This window comes from Populus alba, chromosome 1 (assembly GCF_005239225.2).
Source record: "Populus alba chromosome 1, ASM523922v2, whole genome shotgun sequence".
Lineage (NCBI taxonomy): Eukaryota > Viridiplantae > Streptophyta > Magnoliopsida > Malpighiales > Salicaceae > Populus > Populus alba.
The window spans coordinates 8,353,729-8,375,631 of record NC_133284.1 but is presented as its reverse complement, the minus strand read 5'-3'; the positions used below and the strand labels follow the sequence as shown (position 1 = coordinate 8,375,631).

The 21,903-nt window shown below is 35.2% G+C and overlaps 4 protein-coding genes and 1 non-coding gene across 10 annotated transcripts; all 5 read left to right on the top strand.

The window, feature by feature from the left end:
- Positions 1-541: 541 nt before the first annotated feature.
- Positions 542-7,374, top strand: LOC118033900 (probable inactive ATP-dependent zinc metalloprotease FTSHI 1, chloroplastic). 2 transcript variants are annotated; one of them, XM_035039038.2, is made up of 15 exons: positions 554-1,432; positions 1,523-1,607; positions 2,161-2,595; positions 2,717-2,770; positions 2,854-2,919; positions 3,687-3,782; positions 3,865-3,993; positions 4,340-4,392; positions 4,593-4,788; positions 4,925-5,039; positions 5,109-5,383; positions 5,666-5,749; positions 5,830-5,942; positions 6,029-6,278; positions 6,912-7,374. In XM_035039038.2, the coding sequence occupies exons 1-15, from the start codon at positions 774-776 to the stop codon at positions 7,098-7,100; spliced, it is 2,799 nt and encodes a 932-aa protein (XP_034894929.1). In that variant the 5' UTR covers positions 554-773; the 3' UTR covers positions 7,101-7,374. The 2 variants fall into 2 exon arrangements, with proteins under 2 accessions (XP_073261052.1, XP_034894929.1); XM_073404951.1 differs by lacking the exons at positions 6,029-6,278; positions 6,912-7,374 and having other exon boundaries at positions 542-1,432; positions 5,797-5,908.
- Positions 7,375-8,215: 841 nt separating this feature from the next.
- Positions 8,216-11,436, top strand: LOC118033901 (SUN domain-containing protein 5). 4 transcript variants are annotated; one of them, XM_073407108.1, is made up of 5 exons: positions 8,216-8,720; positions 9,133-10,487; positions 10,565-10,650; positions 10,976-11,019; positions 11,110-11,436. In XM_073407108.1, the coding sequence occupies exons 1-5, from the start codon at positions 8,579-8,581 to the stop codon at positions 11,211-11,213; spliced, it is 1,731 nt and encodes a 576-aa protein (XP_073263209.1). In that variant the 5' UTR covers positions 8,216-8,578; the 3' UTR covers positions 11,214-11,436. The 4 variants fall into 4 exon arrangements, with proteins under 4 accessions (XP_073263209.1, XP_073263208.1, XP_034894931.1 ...); XM_073407107.1 differs by having other exon boundaries at positions 10,973-11,019; XM_035039040.2 differs by having other exon boundaries at positions 8,218-8,720; positions 10,976-11,436.
- Positions 11,437-14,626: 3,190 nt separating this feature from the next.
- Positions 14,627-18,078, top strand: LOC118033902 (F-box protein SKIP8). The gene is made up of 3 exons (XM_035039041.2): positions 14,627-15,385; positions 16,199-16,395; positions 17,657-18,078. Exons 1-3 carry the CDS (start codon positions 14,936-14,938, stop codon positions 17,916-17,918), a joined length of 909 nt encoding a protein of 302 aa, XP_034894932.1. The 5' UTR covers positions 14,627-14,935; the 3' UTR covers positions 17,919-18,078.
- A 1,442-nt stretch (positions 18,079-19,520) lies between these two features.
- TRNAQ-CUG (transfer RNA glutamine (anticodon CUG)) lies at positions 19,521-19,592 on the top strand. Its single transcript has one exon. It is a non-coding gene; the product is annotated as a tRNA-Gln (tRNA).
- Positions 19,593-19,626: 34 nt separating this feature from the next.
- On the top strand, positions 19,627-21,903 carry LOC118033904 (uncharacterized). Of its 2 annotated transcripts, XR_004684951.2 has the most exons (4): positions 19,627-19,979; positions 20,477-20,719; positions 21,416-21,543; positions 21,659-21,903. XR_004684951.2 is itself a non-coding variant. In XM_035039042.2 (3 exons), the coding sequence occupies exons 1-3, from the start codon at positions 19,732-19,734 to the stop codon at positions 21,450-21,452; spliced, it is 528 nt and encodes a 175-aa protein (XP_034894933.1). In that variant the 5' UTR covers positions 19,627-19,731; the 3' UTR covers positions 21,453-21,903. The 2 variants fall into 2 exon arrangements, 1 of the variants encoding a protein (XP_034894933.1); XM_035039042.2 differs by having other exon boundaries at positions 21,416-21,903.

The window sequence follows — 21,903 nt, the reverse complement described above, 5'->3', positions numbered from 1 at the left end:
TGGACGTGCATTTTAAATTTGGTTTTATAGAAGTTAAAATAGTTTATTTTTATTTTCAAAGATCTAATTTTTTTTTTCTTAGATATAAAAATTTATTTCACAACACTTGTTTTTTTAAAACCCACCGCAGGTACAATGCTAAACACATTCTTATGAGCCTGATAATCTTTGAAAAAAATAAGAACTCTGCTTAAAAGAAATTAATTCTTAGAAAAAGTCGTGCTCGTGAAAATAAACAAATGAGCGCTACCATTCTTGCAAAGCTGAAATAGGCATGTTTGTTTTTGTTAGGGTAAAGTATTTTTATAAAATTTTGATTTTTTAATTTTAAATTAATTTTTTAAATATTTTTAAAAATAAAAAAAATGTATTATTTTAATATATTTCTAAATAAAAATATTTAAAAAAACCACTATAATACAAACGGAAACGGGTGTCCTTAGATTTTGTAACTAAAATTTGATTTTGGTCACTGTGCATGGCAGATTTGTGTGTGTGTGTGTGTGTGTGATGCATCTTTTGGATGGAGGAGCAACATTTGCATTGGGTAAAAGGAATAGGTTTAGTACACAGCAACAGCATGGATAAAACTTTTTATTTTGGATGAAAATGAAGGTTCTGCTATATATTGCGGATTAAACTGTTGTTATCCATTTTTATCAATCAGTTGCCCTTCTGACCATTTCATTTCAACTCCACAAAAAATCCCCAATCCCATCCATGAAGGTCTAATTTCTTAAACCCTAAAATGAAATTGTTGTAGCTGCAAATAAATGACTAGCATTGACACTCTATTGTCTCTCAGGGTTTGTCTTCCCAAACCCTATAAAAAACCCTTAAAATCCCCTCCAAAATTTAGATCGAAAACCCTATTTCTTAACCGATCACTCAGAGTCTTATGCGAGGCGAATTCAGCCTCTACGGCACAGTCAGGTGACACTAACAAAGAAGATTTTGTCACTAGAGTTTTGAAGCAAAACCCTAGCCAAATTGAACCCAGATACTTAATCGGTGACAAGTTTTATACTTCGAAGGAAAAACAGGATTTGAGCAAGAAAAAAAATGTGGGGTTTATTGAAATTGTGGACAGGTTATTGAATTTGAAAGGCAAAGTGAAAAAAGAGGGAAATGAGAGTGAAAATGAGGAAAAAGCTGTGTACTTGAAGGATATTTTGAGGGAGTACAAGGGAAAGCTTTATGTACCTGAGCAGGTTTTCAGTGTAAAGTTATCTGAAGAAGATGAGTTTGATAGGAATTTGGAAGAATTGCCAAAAATGGGATTTGAAGATTTTAAGAAAGCAATGGAGAGTGATAAGGTCAAGTTATTGATTTCAAAGGAAACTGCGATGGGTACTTATGCAAATGATTATAGGGATTTTATTGTTGATTTGAAGGAAATTCCTGGCGAGAAGAGTTTGCATAGAACAAAATGGTGGGTTTTAAGTCTGCTAGCTCGCATTAAGATTTGGTGCTTGTTGGATTTTTTATGCATTGTTTTGATGGTATGTGGTATTTTATGCAGGACAATGAGATTAAATGAGAATGAAGCTCAAACACTTTTGGAGGAGTATACGGGTCCATTCTATGAAATAGAGAGGCATATGGCGGTAATTAATCTTTCAGCTTCTCTTCAATTGATTTTGTCAAAGATTCCTTAGCTGTAATATTTATCAGATTAAGAAGAGAGCTTTTCTGAGAAAGTTATGTCTCATCGATGAACCATTTTCAGGTACAGGATGATTTAGGTACATGACAGTGAGCTTGCAAAGCTTAAAATTAAATATGGATGTGAGGTCAATTGATACAAATTATTGTATAGATATAGCCAAGCAAAACATTGGATAGTCATTTGTCTTATGCCAAATAGAAGTAGAGATGCCAGATTGGAGATTAGATCATAGATATAACATACATTTTGAAATTTGCTTTCTTCAATTTATATATGGAATAATTAGCAGAGCTATATAATACATGAAGTTTACATCATAAAACATAATAATTAAGGCATTTCTTTTCAATAGTATTCTGCAGTCACAAAATTTTCATCATAAAACCTTGCGCATATGTGATGGACATCAATACATGAAGTTGAGGAGATGGAGGGTTATTTTTTCACTGGAGCATATATGTATGTTGCTTACTGCTGCTTCTTTGTTGCAGTCTTCAGTAGGAAAGTTGCCAGAGTACCCTCATCCAGTGGCATCTTCCATATCTAGCAGAATGATGGTAGAGCTTGGAATGGTGACTGCTGTGATGGCTGCTGCAGCAGTTGTTGTTGGAGGATTCCTAGCTTCTGCAGTATTTGCTGTTACCAGTTTTATCTTTGTGGCAACTGTATATGTTGCATGGCCTATAGCCAAGCCATTTGTTAAACTGTTTCTTGGTATTATCTTTAGTATTTTAGAGGGAGTTTGGGATTATGTGGTTGATATTTTCAGTGATGGAGGGCTCTTCTCTAAGTTTTATGAATTCTACACTTTTGGTGGTGTCTCTGCCAGCATCGAAATGCTAAAACCAATCATGCTCGTGCTTTTAACCATGGTCCTTCTAGTCCGTTTCACTCTTTCGAGAAGACCTAAGAACTTCAGGAAGTGGGTAAATGTTTCTTCAGCCCCTCATTTTGTGATGTTATATGCAATGGGTTGGTAATCTCTGAATTTATGTCTTTTTATTTGTTCAATGAATATTGTACTGATTTAGCATCTATGTTTTGCAGGATTTATGGCAAGGAATTGATTTTTCACGTTCTAAAGCAGAAGCTCGTGTTGATGTTAGTTTATTTTTATTGCACTTATCTCCAATCTTAATAAGTTGTACGGGAATTATTTAAACATCGGTACAATATTCTTTCAGGGTTCAACTGGAGTTAAATTTAGTGATGTGGCTGGGATTGATGAAGCAGTAGAGGAACTTCAAGAGGTATTCTTACAGCCTATCTTGATTGCTTGTATGATAGGTTGGTAAACATGTTTAATAACTGAATTGTGAAATATTTGATTTTTTTTCCTACCAATTTTTCCATGTCTGCTTTTGCACTAAGCTCGGGCATCTTTTTCTGGAAGATAATCGAGTAAGCTTGGAAATTACCATCTATTGTCTTTTACATTGACCACAAGTATTAAACCATTGAGCAGAAGTTCTGCTCATGAACTTGCACTCAACTACTACACCTTTTTTTTGGCCATTCTCAAATCAACTAAGTCTTGAAGCCAAACTAGTTGGTATCAGCTTCATGAGTCATTTAATGGATCCTTCCCTTTCTAGAGCTGTATTTTTTCTGGGAGACAGAAAAGGTTAAGGTTTCAAGTTTTTTCAAAAGCTCGAATTACTGGGAAATTAGCTTGATAAGTTTTACCCAATTGGTGTTTTATGCTTGAAGGTTCAGAAATCATCTGTCAACTATCATGAGTTGTGTTTTTCTTTCTTAGTCTCATTTTTCCAAGCATGAAGGTATTTTGCTTTTATCAGTTTCATAACACATATTCTTCCTTCAACCACCCTCTTAACTGTAAGGTCTTCTATTTGTTCTTAAACTAATGATGTCTTCCTTGTGAATTCTGTTTATTAATGTTTATTACATCAACTTGATAGTCATTTATTGATATCTTTTCTTTAATCCCCGTCGAATAAATTTGCATTTTTGTTTTATTGAAGCTTATTGGGGTCTTTAACAATTTTGTAATCAGTTGGTGAGATACTTGAAGAATCCAGAACTGTTTGATAAAATGGGAATAAAGCCTCCACATGGAGTACTTTTGGAAGGTGCTCCTGGATGCGGCAAGGTTAGTAATATTGTTCTGCCAGTCTGGGAATTTTATGGTGAAGTTTTCTATACAAAATTAAAGGCTTATAATAATTTTGCAGACCCTGGTTGCAAAGGCTATAGCAGGTGAAGCTGGAGTTCCATTTTACCAAATGGCTGGATCTGAATTTGTTGAAGTTTTAGTTGGTGTTGGTTCTGCTCGTATCAGGGATCTTTTCAAGAGAGCCAAGGTAAATACACTTGGTATTGACTAGCAGTGTATCATTAATCATGCCTTGTTGCTAGTTGTCCATTGTCTGGTAGTCCAGATATCATGGTTTTACGAGAGTAATTCTATCCATGATTGCTTCTCTTAGATATCAAGGAAATTGATTTTTCTGGAATGCATATTTGGACTTGTATATTTGTAAAGAATTCCTGTGTCATGTGCATATTCAACTGGCAATTTTACTTGTGCTGATAATGTATAGTCCTTGAAAGCTTGTGGGGATAATTCCATGCATCCAGTAATTCTTGGTGTCTGTCTGCTTTGAAATAATTATTGACAATTATTGAGAATGTCTTTTTTCCATGCAGGTAAATAAACCATCAGTTATCTTCATTGATGAAATTGATGCGTTGGCAACTAGGTATGGATGCTCTTGTTGGTTACTCAAAATGAATAGTATAGTTTTACCCCAGTTGAATTCATATCTTCATAACATTGCCCCACCCAACCTCTATCACTGTATCTGTGGTCAATTGAACTGTTGACCTTATATTCTTAGGCATACCTCTTTAGCCTGTGCCTAAACTTTAAATGATTTCTGTCTATTTATTCTGTGATCAGGCGTCAAGGGATTTTCAAGGAATCTACTGACCACCTGTATAATGCTGCCACTCAAGAGAGGGAAACTACATTGAATCAGCTTTTGATAGAGCTTGATGGGTTTGACACTGGAAAAGGTGTTATATTTCTAGCTGCAACAAATCGTAGGGACTTGTTAGATCCAGCACTTCTTCGGCCAGGTCGTTTTGATCGCAAGGTGTTTTTATGCTCTGCTTTTTAGTACCCATTGCATTTTATGGTTTCTGGTGATTAATAGAGTTTGAAATATGTATTTAACTGAATCTATTATTTTTGTTTTCCTTCTTTTTTCTTTTTCTTTTTTCTCTTTGCAGATAAGAATTCGACCTCCTAATGCCAAAGGGAGATTGGAAATTTTGAAAATCCATGCAAGCAAAGTGAAAATGTCAGATTCTGTTGATTTGTCTACTTATGGAAAAAATTTACCAGGTATGTATTTTCTTTTGAGTTCAGTTGTTTTTCGAGTTCAATTTCTGATATCCTGTGAGCAATTATAAGGATGGACTGGAGCAAAATTAGCTCAGCTGGTCCAAGAGGCTGCTCTTGTGGCAGTCAGGCAAGGGCATGCGGCAATTCTTCAGTCAGACATGGATGATGCAGTAGACCGGCTTACTGTTGGACCAAAGCGTGTAGGAATAGAGTTGGGTCATCAGGGGCAGTGCCGTAGAGCCACTACTGAACTGGGAGTTGTAATGACATCTCATTTGCTTAGGCGATATGAAAATGCAAAGGTTGAATGTTGTGATCGGATTTCAATTGTCCCTCGCGGTCAGGTACCTTTTCTGTTCCTGTAATATCTGTCCTCTTCTTTTGGTTTTTATAAGTTCTCTTTGCATGCCCTGTTACATTATGCCCAGTAGAGGTGCACGCATACTGGATGCTCCCTTCAAAAATTTCTTTCATCTCATGATATGTCCATTGTCATGTAATTTGATGGCTACCACATTTGCTGTCTATTTCTTTCTTTGAACTGGTCTGAATGATGCCATCTCATTATACTTATCTTAGGTGTATGTTTGGGTCTATCTGCTAATTTGTGTGGAGTGGTTGTGCAGACATTATCACAACTTGTGTTTCATCGACTTGATGATGAATCATACATGTTTGAGCGTTTACCTCAGCTGCTGCATCGTCTTCAGGTGTGAACTTAAGGTTGTCTAGTCTAGGGCTAAGACTTCTTTCTCAGATTCTTTTTTCTTGATTTCATATCCGTGTGAAGGTTTTTCTTGGAGGGAGGGCAGCTGAAGAGGTCATTTATGGACGGGATACATCAAGGGCATCAGTTTCCTACCTTGCAGATGCATCTTGGCTTGCTCGTAAAATTATAACTATGTAGCCAATTGATCCACTGCTAGACTATTTTATTTCCCACTTTCTTACCTGGCATTAATGCATGGTCTTCCTTCATCCTACAACAGATGGAACTTGGAGAATCCAATGGTAATACATGGAGAACCACCTCCTTGGAGAAAGAAAGTTAGATTCATGGGCCCACGGCTGGATTTTGAAGGATCACTTTATGATGACTATGACCTAATTGAACCCCCTATCAACTTCAATTTGGATGATCAAGTTGCCCAAAGGACTGAGAAGCTGATATGTGATATGTATGGAAGGACAGTTTCTTTGCTAAAACGGCACCATGCAGCTTTGCTCAAAGCTGTGAAGGTAATTGAATGTGGATTGTCAATTTGTGTTTCATAATTTCTTGACTTCTAAATTTAAGGGATTCGATTCCGAAAATTCATTCTCCATTGTTGAAAAAGTAAAGCTCTAGTATCAATGAAACTATATAATTGGTTTTGCTTCTTTTTCTAGGAGTTATTCATTTTTTGTTTTTTAAGGGATCAACCTTGTTACTGCCTGCAAATATGATGAATTGGATGAATCCCACCTTGTGCTATAATGTTATTTTATAATCTGCATTTTCTGTTCCCAGCAAGATCAATAAAAATATCCTCACTGGTGAAATTAATCAGTGGAAATAAAAATAGTATCATGTTGAGAAAATATTGAGGTATGTAAGATTATGAAGGATTCCATCTCAAAATGGCTTGGGCTGGCATTCTGGGACTTGGATTGGACATGAAAAGGAAGTTTGCTGAGATTTGAACCTGGTTTTGGCTTCATCATGGGAACTGAAAATAAGAAATCTGTGGTATTATATATATATATATATATATATCAAACTATAGAAAGCTGTTTCCATGATTAGATACACACGATGGTGTTTGTTGTTATGCATGGAAGAGGGGCTGCACATAAACTGACTAATATTTTTTTGCTTACTTTGTGCTGCAGGTTCTTCTTAATCAGAAGGAAATCAGTGGAGAAGAAATTGATTATATTTTGAACAATTACCCTCCGCAAACACGGTTAAGTCTTCTTCTGGAGGAGGAAAATCCAGGAATCCTTCCCTTCTTCAAACAAGAGCTGGAGAATGAATTAGATTATGCGTTGCTAACAACATCAGAAGGAAAAACCCCATGATTACCCAGCAGTTCACCACTGTATGAGAACACGAGCGAGACGCGTGAAATTTTGCTGTCTAGCCATGGATGATGGTTATAATTGTTTTGCACTTGACTGGTTTCATACCAGTGTCATTGCCCGAGTAGAGCGACACCGAGATAAAGAAAAAAAAACAATTTTTGATGACATTAGAGATAAAACAATGTTTATATGTTGATGCTTGTACCAAACATGTTTGTTAATCTTCTCTTGACTAAAAAGTTAATCAAGGCCACCCGTCTTCTTGAGTGAATGAACCCTTCTCCAAATCTGATCGTAGGTATTTTCCCATTGCAGGCATCAATTTTGTTCAGACCAGAAGAGCCACGAGTTCCTCCATCCAGATAGAACTCTAGCAATACCATTCTCTATGCATCTTGATGGAGCCTATTAAAAAAAAGAAAAGAAAAAAGGTGCAGAATGAGTCCTTTAAAATGAGAAAAAGGAAGCAATCATAAAGAACGGTAGGACAATAAATTGTTGTTTGGGGGCACAGCAAAGATGAAAAAAACCAAGGTGAAGTCTAGACAAGAGCGCACATATTAACCATTTATTGATGAGTTTGTCCCAACGCCATCCGAGCGAGCAGCCTTTCGCATATAAGAACCCGTTTGGCACCTATAAGAGAAGGTTGCCTGTTTATTATATCAATAATTTGATGCATTATAACACGTTATGATATCCAAGATAAAATTAAAAAACAATATTTACAACCATCTCAAATATTATTCAAGTGTTATGTCTATTTAACATAATGGTAAAATTTATTTTTAAAGTATTTTTTACTTGAAAATATATTAAAATAATATATTTTTTATTTTTTTTAAAATTTATTTTTAATATCAATATAGAAAAAAAATCTAAAAGAATCTAAAAATTAATAATTTAAAACTAAAAAAAATATTTTTTAAAAAAATATAGTCCATCTACAATCTCAAAGAGCGTTTCACGACCCGGTTAGGCGCAGGGGATGGTTGGATGATTGTAAGTGTTTTGAGTAGATGCGGATGCACTAAAACCCATCCACGTATTGTCACCCTATTTGTAGGTTTTGACACTCCCTCCCATGCTGGTGTACAATAAATATAAACAAACCCTAGAAAGTGAAGGTCAGAATCTTCCAAGATTATCCTTGTGAGTGACCTTTAGAACTAACATGATCTAAGACAGTTTGGTAAACAAAAAGACCCCGAACTAGGCGCCTTTTATATGGATAGCCAGTAGTTGGTTTCCTGTTCCCGTAAGATTGGGAGTTCGACAACATCGCATCGGACTTCTTGTAATAATCCTTACAACTCAAACGATTCACGTGACAATACGAAGCAAAGTCGGAAACCACCACCATACTTTTCCCCATCCCTACAGAGATGAGATAAGATAAGAGGACATCGAGAGACAAGACAGCCAAAAAGAAAAAGGCCAGAGAGGCACCCCTGTTTCTGTGCTGACGAACAGGCATGAAAAAACCTTTCTCATTGTTAAACAACAAAAACAGAAGCAGCAATTCAAGGAGGAGAAGTTTGTATGAGCTACGCTTGTCTTTGATTCTCTTACTCTGGGGTCTTCTCTTCTCTTTCTGTGCTGGTCATGAAAGTCAAGGTGAGATTTCTCTTCTTCTTTTTTTTTTATTCAAGTTTTTCATGCTTGATTTTTTCTTTCTTTTTGTTATAACCCATCATTTTGTTTAGGATTTCTACAAACCCTTTTCTTCTGTCTTTATATGCACGTAAATGTCTTGATTTTCTACTATCCTGTGTTTGGTTGCCTAGAAGATTGATGGAATGGAAATATTGATGAAATTGTTGAGGCCTTTGAGTTTCTGCTGTTTAGTTTCTAAGATAATGAACTTAATTAACCAAATAATTATGCTAGACAGACAAACTAACATCTAACATTTTTATGTCTATGTTCTGTTCCTTTGAAGATTTATTTATTTATTTTGTCTAAAAGGGGTGCCAAATGGCCCGTTGTATGCATGATAATCAATTGATATTGATTATACATTTTCCAGGGAATTTGACTCCTGACAACAGTAGCATACCTTTTTCTAGTGATCTTAAAGATACTACTCTTCGTGGTGATACACCTTCACATGATGCAATTACAAGCAATAATGGTACAAATGGAATTCTGCTAGAGGTCAATCCGTCTACCAGCAGTAAGAATGCTACAGTTCATACTGACGTAGGAAATCAGAAGTGCCCACTTCCAGAGACAAATAGATTACAAGAAATAATTTTGAGTGCTTTAGGTTATGGATCTTCAGTGTATAAAATGCGGGATCCTGAAGAACTGAAGACGGGTAAACCGAAAGAAGTACCGAGTGGGAGACCTCAGCATTTGACTTATCTCAACTTTGACGAGTTCTGGAACATAATAAGACAAGAAAAAGGCAAAGTTATCCCCAAGCAGCTTGCTAACATCACCCATCGGCTTGAACCTGATGGAAGAGAGTATAACTATGCCTCTTTGACAAAGGGCGCAAAGGTGCTTGCATATAATAAGGAGGCTAAAGGAGCATGTAACATACTGGGGAAGGATCATAATAAGTACCTGAGAAACCCTTGTTCTGTGGTAGAGAAGTTTGTTGTTATCGAGCTTTCAGAGGAGACACTGGTTGATGTTGTTAAAATTGCGAATTTTGAACATTATTCCTCCAATTTCAAGGATTTTGAACTGTCCGGAAGTTTAAACTATTCAACCAAAAGTTGGATTCCTTTGGGAAATTTCGTGGCTGCAAATGTCAAGCACATTCAAGATTTCAAACTGCCAGAACCCAAATGGGTGAGGTATTTGAAGTTGAATTTACGTAGTCATTACGGGTCAGGATTTTACTGCACATTGAGTGTTGTCGAGGTATATGGAGTAGATGCCATAGAGCGTATGCTTGAAGATTTCTTTGTGCCATCTGAAGAACCTCTTCCCATTGAATTGCCAAAGCCTAGTTTAACTGCAGCACCACATTTAAAGCCAGAATTAAATCTAACTGACAAGGAAAGTAGTGGAAAAGTTCGCAATGGGGTCGACAATGCTGGTACGGGGGCCGAGAACCTATCTGATATTCAACAATCCCATCGTGATGGGAAGAAAAGTCCTGAGAGCATAAACATAATTGCTGAACCAGTAACTGAAGTTAGACAGCTACCAATTAGCAGGAAACCAGGCGACACTCTTCTAAAGATCTTGATGCAGAAGGCTAAGTCACTTGAACTAAGTTTAACTATGCTTGAGGGGTATATTAAAGAAACGAATCAGAGAAAAGGAGATATTATGCCAAAGCTTGAAGAAGAGCTATCCGGAATTTCATTGCTTGTGGAGACGACCAGAACAGAAATTAGAGATCTCATGGAATGGAAGGAGAAAACGGTACTGCTTGACTTCCCAAATATTCAAAGAGGTAATTTCTGCGATTTCCTAACCATCTGTTTGGTTTTTATTTTCAGGATAAAGTGCTCATGGAGTACCTGTCATGGAAAGCCGGTGTCTCATCTACTATGGATACGTTGGTCAGAGAAAATACAAGGCTAAGGTGGGAAACATCTATATTATAGTCAAAATTCGTTTTCAAATACTTTTGGTTATTATATTCCCTGACTGTCTGCTATCTCTCATTTATTCAAGTTGTCCTAGATGAAAAATACATCAAGCATTTTCTTTTACATGCCATGCTGTTCCCTGTTGATGTAATCTTTAGGTCGTTTAACCATCTAGACGATAATCTACAATGATTTACTGATCCTCTACTTCTAATATCATGTTGCTTTCACTCTTGTTTAATAAATTTACCTTTTATTCACTTGTTCGGATGGCTGACAAGCTTTCCCTTTTGTCCCCCCCTTCATTCCTTTCAGCAGATTGGACATCGAAAAGGTTGCAAATGATCAGGCAAATCTGGAAAGTAAAGAACTCGCTGTGCTAGCCATGAGTCTTTTCTTCATGTGCTTTTCAACTGTCATGCTAATCTCTGCAAAAGTTTCAAAATATTTAGGAGCAGCTTCAAGTTCGGACAAGGCACTCCGAACCAGCAGAGGTTGGATGATGATACTAGTTAGCAGCACCATGATAATATTCATTACAATACTCTCCAGCTAGTCCCTTCCTCGTAGCTTGAATTTTTCCCCAGAGCATTGCAGTCAGCCTAATGTGATGCTTCGGGGTTGCGATATTATGAGAACTACAACGACTTTCATTAATTTGTTCTGTAGGTGGTCTTCGTTTTTTGTAGCTCTAGAAAATCAGGTCATTTGTTGATATTTGGCTTTGGCCTCCTTGTAACTGTAGCTTTTACACGAATGTAAAGAATGTTGTTATTGTCTGTCTTGTTTTAATCTTGAATTAACGTGTGGTGGTGAAGAATATTTGCCATTTTTCCTTTTGGTTTCTTCAAATTCCATGCATGATAACATGAGAAGGTAAAGAGAAAGGATGTAGCCCAGAGCAAAAACAATACAACATTTTTTTTCTTCTTAAAAGCAGTGTTGATATTCATCGGGAAATTCTTAACATGAAAAAAAAAAAAAAAAAAGCTCAGTCACAGCCGCAGGAGATGTAACTTCAGGACATCTTGAACATATTTTTTTGAAAAAACAAATTGTACTATGAATATTTACACATTTACACTCTTAATAATGCCTTTGTTATCATAATATTAAGAACATCAATTACTAGCCGCCACATATAATTTTATCCCTTTTTTTTCAATTTAATATTTGAGTTGCATGCTAAGGACACATTTAGATATTAAATTGATTATAAAAGACAGGTATTTTGGACAGTGATAAAAATTATTTTTTAAAATAATTTTTATTTAAAAATATATTTAAATAATTTATTTATTTTTAAAATTTATTTTTAATATCAATACATCAAAACAATACAAAAATAAAAAAATAATTTTAAAACAATTTTATTTTTAAAAATAACAAGATAGAAGTTCAACCGCTACGCCAAACATGCTTTAAATCAACCCTCAGATAAAAATAAAGCTAGTATCAAATTCCCCTCCCTTTTTTTCTATTTAATATTTGATTTGCATACTAAGGGCACATTTAGATCTTAAATTGATGATAAAGAACCAGGTGTTTACGATAATGATAAAGATTGTTTTTTAAAGTGATTTTTACTTGAAAATATATTTAAATATTTTTTTATGTTTAAAATTTATTTTTAATACAAGTACATCAAAACAATACAAAAAATAATTTAAGAGAATTTTTTAAAAAAAAACAAATAACAAGATAATAGTTTAATCGCTACATCAAACATGCTTTAAATCAAATGTTTATATCAATTTTGTCAGCAAACATTTCATACATACATATACATATATGATACTGATACATGTACATATACATATACAAAATTGATATAAACATTTGTGATGGTCTATTGCAACTCTTTAAATAGGTTTATTTACCCTTTAAGTTCCCTAAAAGATGAGACGATTCTTTTCTTATAAAAAGAGGTATAATTTAGATGAAATTCATGATCAAATATAGATGAAAAGACTTAATTGAGAAATTCTGAAACTTGAAAGATAAAATTTAAACAAAAAAATTGTTTAGGGACAAAATTGATAATACAATAATTGGAAAGTATTTTTCAGATTTCTCTTAAAAATAAATAAGCCCAATAATCCTCCTGGCTTAATTCTGTTTTGTACAGTGTACCTTTAATTTTTAACTCTAAGCAAATTACATCACGTATAATCGCATCCAACAAACGACTAATGAATTAGCTATTTTGCCCTTAATGATTATATCAGACAAATTATATAATTATATCAAATTATTATTTGAATTGACACTCGCATAATCGTGATCTTCATGATTTTTTTCCATGCAAGTGAATTTTATTTATATAACAACTATTTTTTTTGATTATAAATATTTTTAGGATCAATTGATGATGTGTTACTTTCTTTATTTTTTATAATAAATTTTTATTTTCCCCTTGCATATAATTATAGATTCAAATTCAAAAAGGATGTTAAATTCTTTATTTTTTATAAATGTAAATGTTCAAATGTTTACTTAGTTCCTAAGATGCAATAAGAGAGAAAAAGGGTGCGAGCTGTCCCATTGGAGAAAAATTCTACAAAACATAAAATATAAAAAAATTAAAGGGTGAATTTTAATACATCCTCCGTAGCTTTTCCTTTGTATCAGAAACACGAGCTAATTTATATTTTTTAAAAATTTTATTTTTTTTATATTTTTTAATATGTTAATTTTAAAAATAAAAAAAATATTATTTTAATAAATTTTAACAAAAAAATATTTTAAAAAACAACCATAATTACACTTCTAAATATATAATTACCCACCTAAACTCTCATCAAGATTCAATTCTTACCTTTGGTCCATCTTCATTTGTTAAACTAATGGAATGATGACGTGGTTTTTTTTTTTTTTTTTTGTGGTCTCAATCGACTCCTGAATTTAAGCACACACATTCACATTCCTCAGTCATGACTAACTTTGTTTTCTAAGGGAGTATTTGTTTTTATGGTTAACAAGTTTTTTTTTTTTAATTTTTTATTTAAAAAATATTAAATTAATATTTTTATACTTTTCAATGATTTTAACAAGTCAACATAAAATATTTAAAAAAATATTTTAATATATTTTTAATTAAAAAACAATATACCTAGTTACCAAGCACATATAATTATTATTGGTGTTTTTTTTTACCTTTTATTTCTCAAATTCACAAACCTTTAACAAATAAAGAAATATTGATAAAAATACATAAACTCGAACTACAAATCTTGCATATTTTAATGAAAAACATAATGAACTCATACCAGGTTAACATAGTTTCTTAATAAAAAAAATTAAATAAATTAACATAGCTTGCTATCATCTTTTTAGATTATAGCTCTCTTGGGGGAAAAAGAAAAAACAAGGCCTTTTTCTAACATGTTCCCTTAAGGCACATCCTAATAGGTTTAATTTGAATTATTTAATTTCCATATCTAGCAACATTGAATTAACGAATAAAATGTTAATAATGCGTGCCTCAAGAGCACATGCTAGAAAATTCCAATTAATAATTCTAGTACATTATATTTTTTTTTTCCAAATTATAACTGGATTTTAATTTTAATGGTGTTTTTCAGACAATGATATAAAGAAAATAAACCTTTTTGATCTTTGATTTCGCAATTGTGTTTATTTTTGGACTCTCTATTATGAATAATAAGCATTTATGGGGTGTTTTTCAATTTCTGGTAAGAAAGAATCTATGAATTTAATATGATTGAAGTATAGACATCTGATTGAGATTTTCTTGAACTTGAGGGAGTCAATTGAAATATAAAAAATGCTGCACCATCAATCCCGGTAGCTAGTTCAATGGATAGAAGGGGAAACATAAGAGTTTGATAAGAGTTCAGGGAGTAATTGATAAAAACAGGACAAATTGAGAAGCCCCTTAATCCTCACTGGATAAATTAAAAATTGCCCTTTAACACTAGGACAAAAAAAATCAATCAGAAAATAGAAATACAAAAATTTTATTTGAATTTACTATTATTTACTGATATACCATTAGTAGTAACACACCCACTCCCGCACGTTGGAGTCCTCTCCAGTCAGTTATGACTCACACGAGTCACGAGTCACAACTCACAACAAACTCCCCCCCTCTCGTCTGCAACAAAAACTTTCGACGACTCAATTTTGTTCTAGGGTTTCTTTCCCTGAAAACACAACGACACCACCCTCTCAAATAAAACGTCTCAGATTTTTCCAAAATTAGGGTTTCATGTTCTTCTTCATTTGTGAAATCTTACTGGCTTTCATGTCTTGTAAATGGAGATTACTGCCTTCGATTTCGCTCTCTCTCAATATTTCCTCATAGCCTCATCTCTTACTCTCCTCTCTCTCTTACTCGCTTTCCTCACTCTCCGATCAAAATCACCCAAACCGGATCTCACCGTCCATTCCCCCACGTCAGCAGCATCAACAACCAAAACGATAACCTGCAGGTGTTGCTGCTCCTGTAACGAGGAAATTGGAAGTGTTAATAGTACGGATTCTTATACGGCGGAGGAGAAGTACTTGAACGGTGGCGGTGCGGCGGAGGAGATGGTGGTGGAAAAGCAGACCGGAGCGTCGATGATGGAGCAGCTAGTGCCGGAGATTACGACACACGCGCTTAGTTATTTGGATTATCCGAGTTTGTGTAGGTTGTCGATGACTAATTCGCTAATGCGGAAAGCTGCTAATGATGATAACGCGTGGAAGGCGCTTTATCATAAGGTATTTGTTTTGTTTTTTTTGTTATTTTGAGAATTTATTTTAATGTTTTGGTTAATTTTATGACTGATTGTAGAATCTTTTTTAATGTGAAATACAAAGTATTTTAGTCTGAAATATTGTTTTTGTTATTAATTTGGAGTTTTGTTGTGTTAAATTTTGGTGTTATGGTTGCTGTTAGTTGTTTTTAATCTGGATAATTGTGGGGAAAATGTGAAATCTGGAGGAATAGGGAATGGGTGTTAATCGTGACGCCCATTAACCAGTAATAATGTAAGGTCTAGTAGTTGCAGAATCTTCTTATGTGTTGTAAACTATAGGTGGCTTTCTCGATGGAAATACTGTAAGACCATATTTTTTTTTGGAAGTGAGAAGATCATATTTGTCGCGGAACTTCATTTTCTCTTTTTGCAGAATCCAGAGAATTAAACTTTAGTTCTCTTTTGTAAAACATGTAGGTGTTGAAGAGTTATGGTTTAAGAATCCCTGAACCTGGATAATAAGGCAGTATAGGAGTGCTGTAAGGTTTAAATTTTTCAAAGTTAGCATATCTCTTTTTAGGATTTCTTGAGTCTTTCCTAGAATTCTGAAAGTTATTCTGTGTCATTTTTATTTCCCTTTGCTTTGGTGTCCTTGAGTTTAAATTTCTCTTTATTATGATGGATTTACTTGGTTGTAAATGTGGATTCAAACTTGTAGATTCATTTTCTTTCTCTGCTTCTTATTTTCGGTAGTTGCTTTTGAGTTTTGACGTCTCTGGGTTTTTCCTGTTTTGGTGCATGTATTGATTTTTCTCTTTTGCGCTTCCTGTGTTAGGATTTTACACTGGAACAAGATAGTGTGACACCTGTTAATGGGTGGAAGGCGTACTATGCGGCTACAAGAGCCATTGTGAATGTCAATACAGAATTCTTTAACATCATTAGAGAAAGATCTCTTCAAGCAATGAGTCAATTATGGCTTCATGCAGATTATGTGAAGTGCACCCATGCATCTGGGGAAAATTTTTCAGGGTATGATTATAAAACTTAACTTTAGCTAATGAGATTAAATTTATGTTTTCCTGCAGTGACAATAAAAATGCATACAACAGTCCTGCTGTTTTCAGCACTTACTGTGGTTTATGTGATATTGAGTGTTTTTTTTTTTAGTGACATGCCCCTTTGATGTTTGTTCTCAAGTCATGCTGTTAATTGCAAAAACACTAGGCATGAAGACTTCCTAATAGATGTTGTTTTTTCACAGCTAGGACGTTGTAATTTAAAGACATTTATCCTGGTTAATGCATTTGGGGAGCAAAGGAGGATGTATATAGGATGATGATTGTCTTGTAGCCAATTTGTGTGGTCGTGATGAAACATTGCTGGATGGAAATACATTGGTGATTTGAATTCTATCATTATATAATTATTTTTTGAATTGAAAGGCATGCATCCTTAAGATGCGTATCTTAGTTATGAATTTAGAAGTGTGTTTAGTATGTTTTCATTATGTGATGGAGTAATAGCTCAGCTAGCATGGGCAATGAGAATCTTGTTTAGAATTTGTTTGATGGGGTAGAATTTGCTTGGTAGAGTAAATATGAACAACTTTGTAATGTTAGAGAACTACTTGCATACATTGGAAAAGCAGATGAGGGGTGAGGTTCTGTCTTCCTATTTGTTAAGGAATGTAGGAAATTAAATTTCAAAATAACTAAATGTTAGGAATGGGTACTTTATTAGATCCCAAAATTAATTTTCCTTTGTGACTTCTGCTGTCGTGGAAATTAGAAAGAAGTGATTGATGCTTAGAGGATGACTTCTTATATAGTATGAGTGAATCACCTCTGTCACAAGTACACTGGTTGCAGCATTATGTTTATCAATTAATGAAACTATGTTTGGTGGTGGTTTACTCTTAGGAGAGGGAATCATAGGGTTTTTTATTCCTTAATCACATGGTGTTGCATCCAACTTGATAAAATGGCAATCAGATAATTTATGTTGGTAATTTTGTCATATTTGGCAATTTAAGTTCCTTGGATTGTTGGATGTCTTTTATTTTTTAATGGAAAGTAATAGAAGAAGATCCTATTCTCGAAAGGGAGAAAATAGACCAGAGTTGATATCTTCATGTAAGACTTGTTATGTGATGACATTCTGTAGCTGCCAGTAGTGCTGCCTTGCTTGGATTTGCAACTTCTGTAAAACCGTTGTATGCTGTGTTAAAAACTCTTTTGTTCTTGATGTTTGATTGAAGTGAACTTAGAGCTGAGTCATACTTGACCCACAGGTATAACGCTGTAATACAGAGTTGGCAGTTTGCATTTAATTGGGAGCAAGGATTGGACTTCCAGGTTCGTGATGTAAGGGCTCGTGTTCTGACTGACATGGCTTGGGTTACCATGAAAATGTATGTTGTTGAGATGGACAATGGGCCATTCAACGTAACTAATGTCTTTGAGCTCCACAATGGACGGTGGCACCTGGTGCATCACCACTGTTCGGTGATGGTCCTCGACGGGGAGGTGGACCAGCAGATTATGCATGCATAAATGAAGAGAAAAGAAGAATGAAACCAAGTGATAACTAAAATACTAGTTGCAAAATAGCGGTATTTATTAGCAAGAGCAAGTTTCTTTATGAATTCACTTTCAGTTTTTCCAACCTCAGTTTTGGTTGCTTTGTGGTAAAGAGGTCATTTTTTTTCCTCCATCCTGCTATTCTCTCGGTTTCTAGTTCTGTAATTATTTTGCTCAATTCATTCATAGACGCGGATAAACATATACATACATCGATTGGAAAGTGCTTATTGTACAGTATACCCATTGGAGAAAATAATTGAAGGACAAAATGGGAAATGAGCCCCGTGATCATCTTTCTGCTGGAACATGAAGCGGGGAGGTTTCTGAACGGTGGGATTGCCAGAAGATGCCGAAGTCAACTTTGTTGACTTGCGTTCAGCCTCTGCCCCTTTTTTTTTTCTCTCTCTTTTTTGAGAAGGATCCCCTCTGCCATCTACCTTAATGTTTGCAAATATTTTATTTTATATTTTCTTGTCTTTCAATTGTACCATATGCCTTGTGGTGCGCATGAGGCCAGCATGAGAAGATTCGATGTTGTGCTATGCCTTTAGTTTTGCAGTTGAGTCAAGATGGTATGCATTTCTGTTTTGCAGTTGCCTTAATCGTGCTAGTCGGTTAGTGTTGACGACAACTTTCTCTGCTTTTTCTATATGCTAGCCATTCGAAAACAGGAAAAGGTAGCAGGTTAACAGTCGCCCAAGAAATAGCCTGGAAGTAGAATTGTTCTTGAACTTTAGGTTTATGCATGTTAAATAATCACATTAAGAAAAAAAAAAAAACATTGTATGGATTTGGCGCACTTTTGCGTTTGTAAGATAATAAATATGAGAGGATAACAGTGTGTGCGTGAAGAGAATGTGTATTATAGCAGGGCAAATAATTTGTGAAACAGGCAGTGTAATGTGTTTTTTGTGTGGCTTGAGTGAGACCGTTTTTGTTTGTGCATGGCGTCCAGTTTATCGCCCTTTCTTACCTGTGACCTGATAAGTATTTATAAACATTAATCATGCCAATTTACCACGTGGATGGAGAGTAATTTCTAGTCACCAATGAAAATGAGGCATTTTATTGATGGAGGAGTTGAAGATCATCATCTGTGCTATCAACGAAGATACTAGCCTGATAAAGAGATAGTTATTAGTTATCAGTGACAGAGGGTTGTCAGGTCAAGAAAGTTGGGGCAGTTGGATAACTATTATTGGAAAGGATGACAATCGAAGGCGAAGGAAATAAGTGTTGTACTACTAAAGATGAAGACTTTAGTTTGTGACGTGTGCCTATTATTTTTTGGAATTTATGTAAAATATATTTTTTCTTGAGGAGAAAACAAGGGAATTCACGAACAAAATTTTGTCCATTTTGAACCTGACCTAAGCGACTAGGATTTTTTTTAAATATATTTTTTTTGATATATTTAAAAATTAATCATCTGGGATGCAAAATCGACACTCGATCAGCCACAAACTTGAGAACTTGAGAATGGTGAAAAAACAAAAGAGAAGGGAGAGAGGATGAAAGGGGTGAACTTAGGTTAATATTAATAAAATAAAAATTGGGCTTGAAATCCAACAAGGTTCCATGGTCTAGTGGTCAGGACATTGGACTCTGAATCCAGTAACCCGAGTTCAAATCTCGGTGGAACCTTTTTGCCTCTTCCATTTCTTTTTGCCAGGCGCCAACACAAGCATGAGCTCATTATGATATCTCTGCAAGCTAGTGGCTACCATTCATTCCTCTCCCTTCACGCGCTCACACCCACTTACAGAGAGGACAGGGAGAGAGAATGGCAATAGCTCTTGTCTCAGTTCCAACACCTCACCAAACCATTTGCACTCGACGCTCATATACTTACAGCAACTCGTGGTTTCATAGCTCTGCAACAACTCTCATTAAGTACCCATCTAAGCCCATCATCATCCCTCTTTCTTCTTCCTCTACCTCTTCGACTTCTGTTGTAGAGGATGGCCCCCCTCCTCCTCCTCCATCAGATGCTCTTCCTACCACCGAAGATGTTGACAAGCTCCCTCTTAGGTACTTCCCATCTCTTCTCTTTTTTGCAGTTGAGCTATATATGAATGCTTTAGCTATGCACTTCCATTTGTTTGGTTGCCAGGAATTCTAGAATTAAGGAATAGGTTAGCTCAGTTGAACGACCGATTAGTAATAGGTTATAGTTGTGGATGAGGAACTTAGAAGAGTAGCTCACATGTTAATCATTCATTTATTTAGTGAGCACAAATTTATCATAAATTATAGTAATTGAGATGTCCAGCTCAATTTTCCTGTAAATTGTTCAGTTTCTCAATCCGTACTGTTGTTGTGAGAGGCAACATAGAAGTGGCACTGGGGAGAATTTGTTAGCTGTACAAAAGGGGCGTTACAAGATGTTTATGAGGCTTTGCTCATGGAAGAAACTCCAATAAATGTTATATATGACTATGATTTTGAGTCTTTTGACACATTTTCAGTCAAGAATCCTCTCTTTTTGCTTGCCTTGGAGGAGGTTAATGGACGTTCTTTTTCTACAGTGGTTGCAAGGGCTGTGGGAGAGAGGAAATAGAGAAGGGATGCAATGGAGAGGGAAGAATTCAAGGTGGGATTGCAACCGTTCCGGGGTTTGGTTGGTGGCCAATAAAGGCTTACAGGCCCTGTCCTGGATTTTTAGCTTCTGGAGGCAGGTATAGGCGACAAGGCCAAAGCATGGACGAGGTAGCATTTGGAAGGGAGCAGAAAGAAACTCCTGTAGGGATCAGTGGTGAGGGTGAGACAAGGTAAATTTGTGCACAGTTTTAGCTAAGCAATTGTGCATCCTGCTATTATTATTTCCTGAAATTTTTCCTAAGCAAGCTGGCTTAGATTTTATGCTTATTTTTCGATGAGCTGGCCAAGTGTGATTTTCAGTTACTACATGTACAGTCAAGCCTATTTTCATATAGGACTATAATCCAGATACAGGCCAACAGACAATTGTGTCCATGTAAAGTCATGTTCGAATCTAAAAGATGAATTGGCTCTGTTGCTTGTAAGAGAGAACTACTCCAATTTCATATGCTTTCCTCATTTCTTAGTGTGGCTGGCAATTTTAATTTATGAGAGAATGAGAATAATCAATTTTTTTGGTGATAAAAGCCTTTTTGCATCTTAGTGAAGCATAATAAGAAATATAATCCATTCAGCATGCGGTCTCTTTTCTCTCCAAACCTCTTCTTCTTCTGGAAAAAATGGGATCTGAGAGATCACAATTTACCCTAGTATCAAAGTGCAGAAAAATCTTACAAATTCTTCTCGACTTCACTTCTCTAATCCTAGAGTTCATAAAGCGCTTCGTGGACGTTCGCAAGCTCATTTTCGCGTGCACCTTTCCTTTGTAGCCTTAGTTCCAATTCTAATGTATGTATAACAGTAGTGAGTTTTATGTCAATCTAGTCATACAATATGTAGTCACAGTATCATGCCCAATATTGCAGGAAGAAAAGGCAAGATCCAAGGAGATTTAGGAGGTAACTCTTTGGAAAGTGATCGACTTGACCATAGCTCGACTGGCAATGGAGAACAGGTCGAGATTTATATTGTTGGGACCACGGGATGTGGCTTTGTATGTGATCTTTTCTAGCCTTCTGCCCCATCAAAAATAGAACTTATTCAAGAATTCTCAGATTGATGTTGTTCTGGCCATCATTTCTTCTGATCTGTTTTACATCCTTATGCAGAGCCAGAAACTTTGATGTTCATCGCAGTTGATTCTACTGTGTACAGCTTTTGAGAGATCTCTCTACCTATTCAGCCCTCCATGTCACTAATCAAATTTTATAAAGGGACATTCCAGAGAAATTTCTCACTTCTTAAGAGTAATTATGTTCTGATTAAGCTTTAATGGATTGTCTAGAGTTCAACAAATCAAGTCATCCATTAGCAACTCAGAATAATAAAATATATCAGTGGTGATGATGTTGTA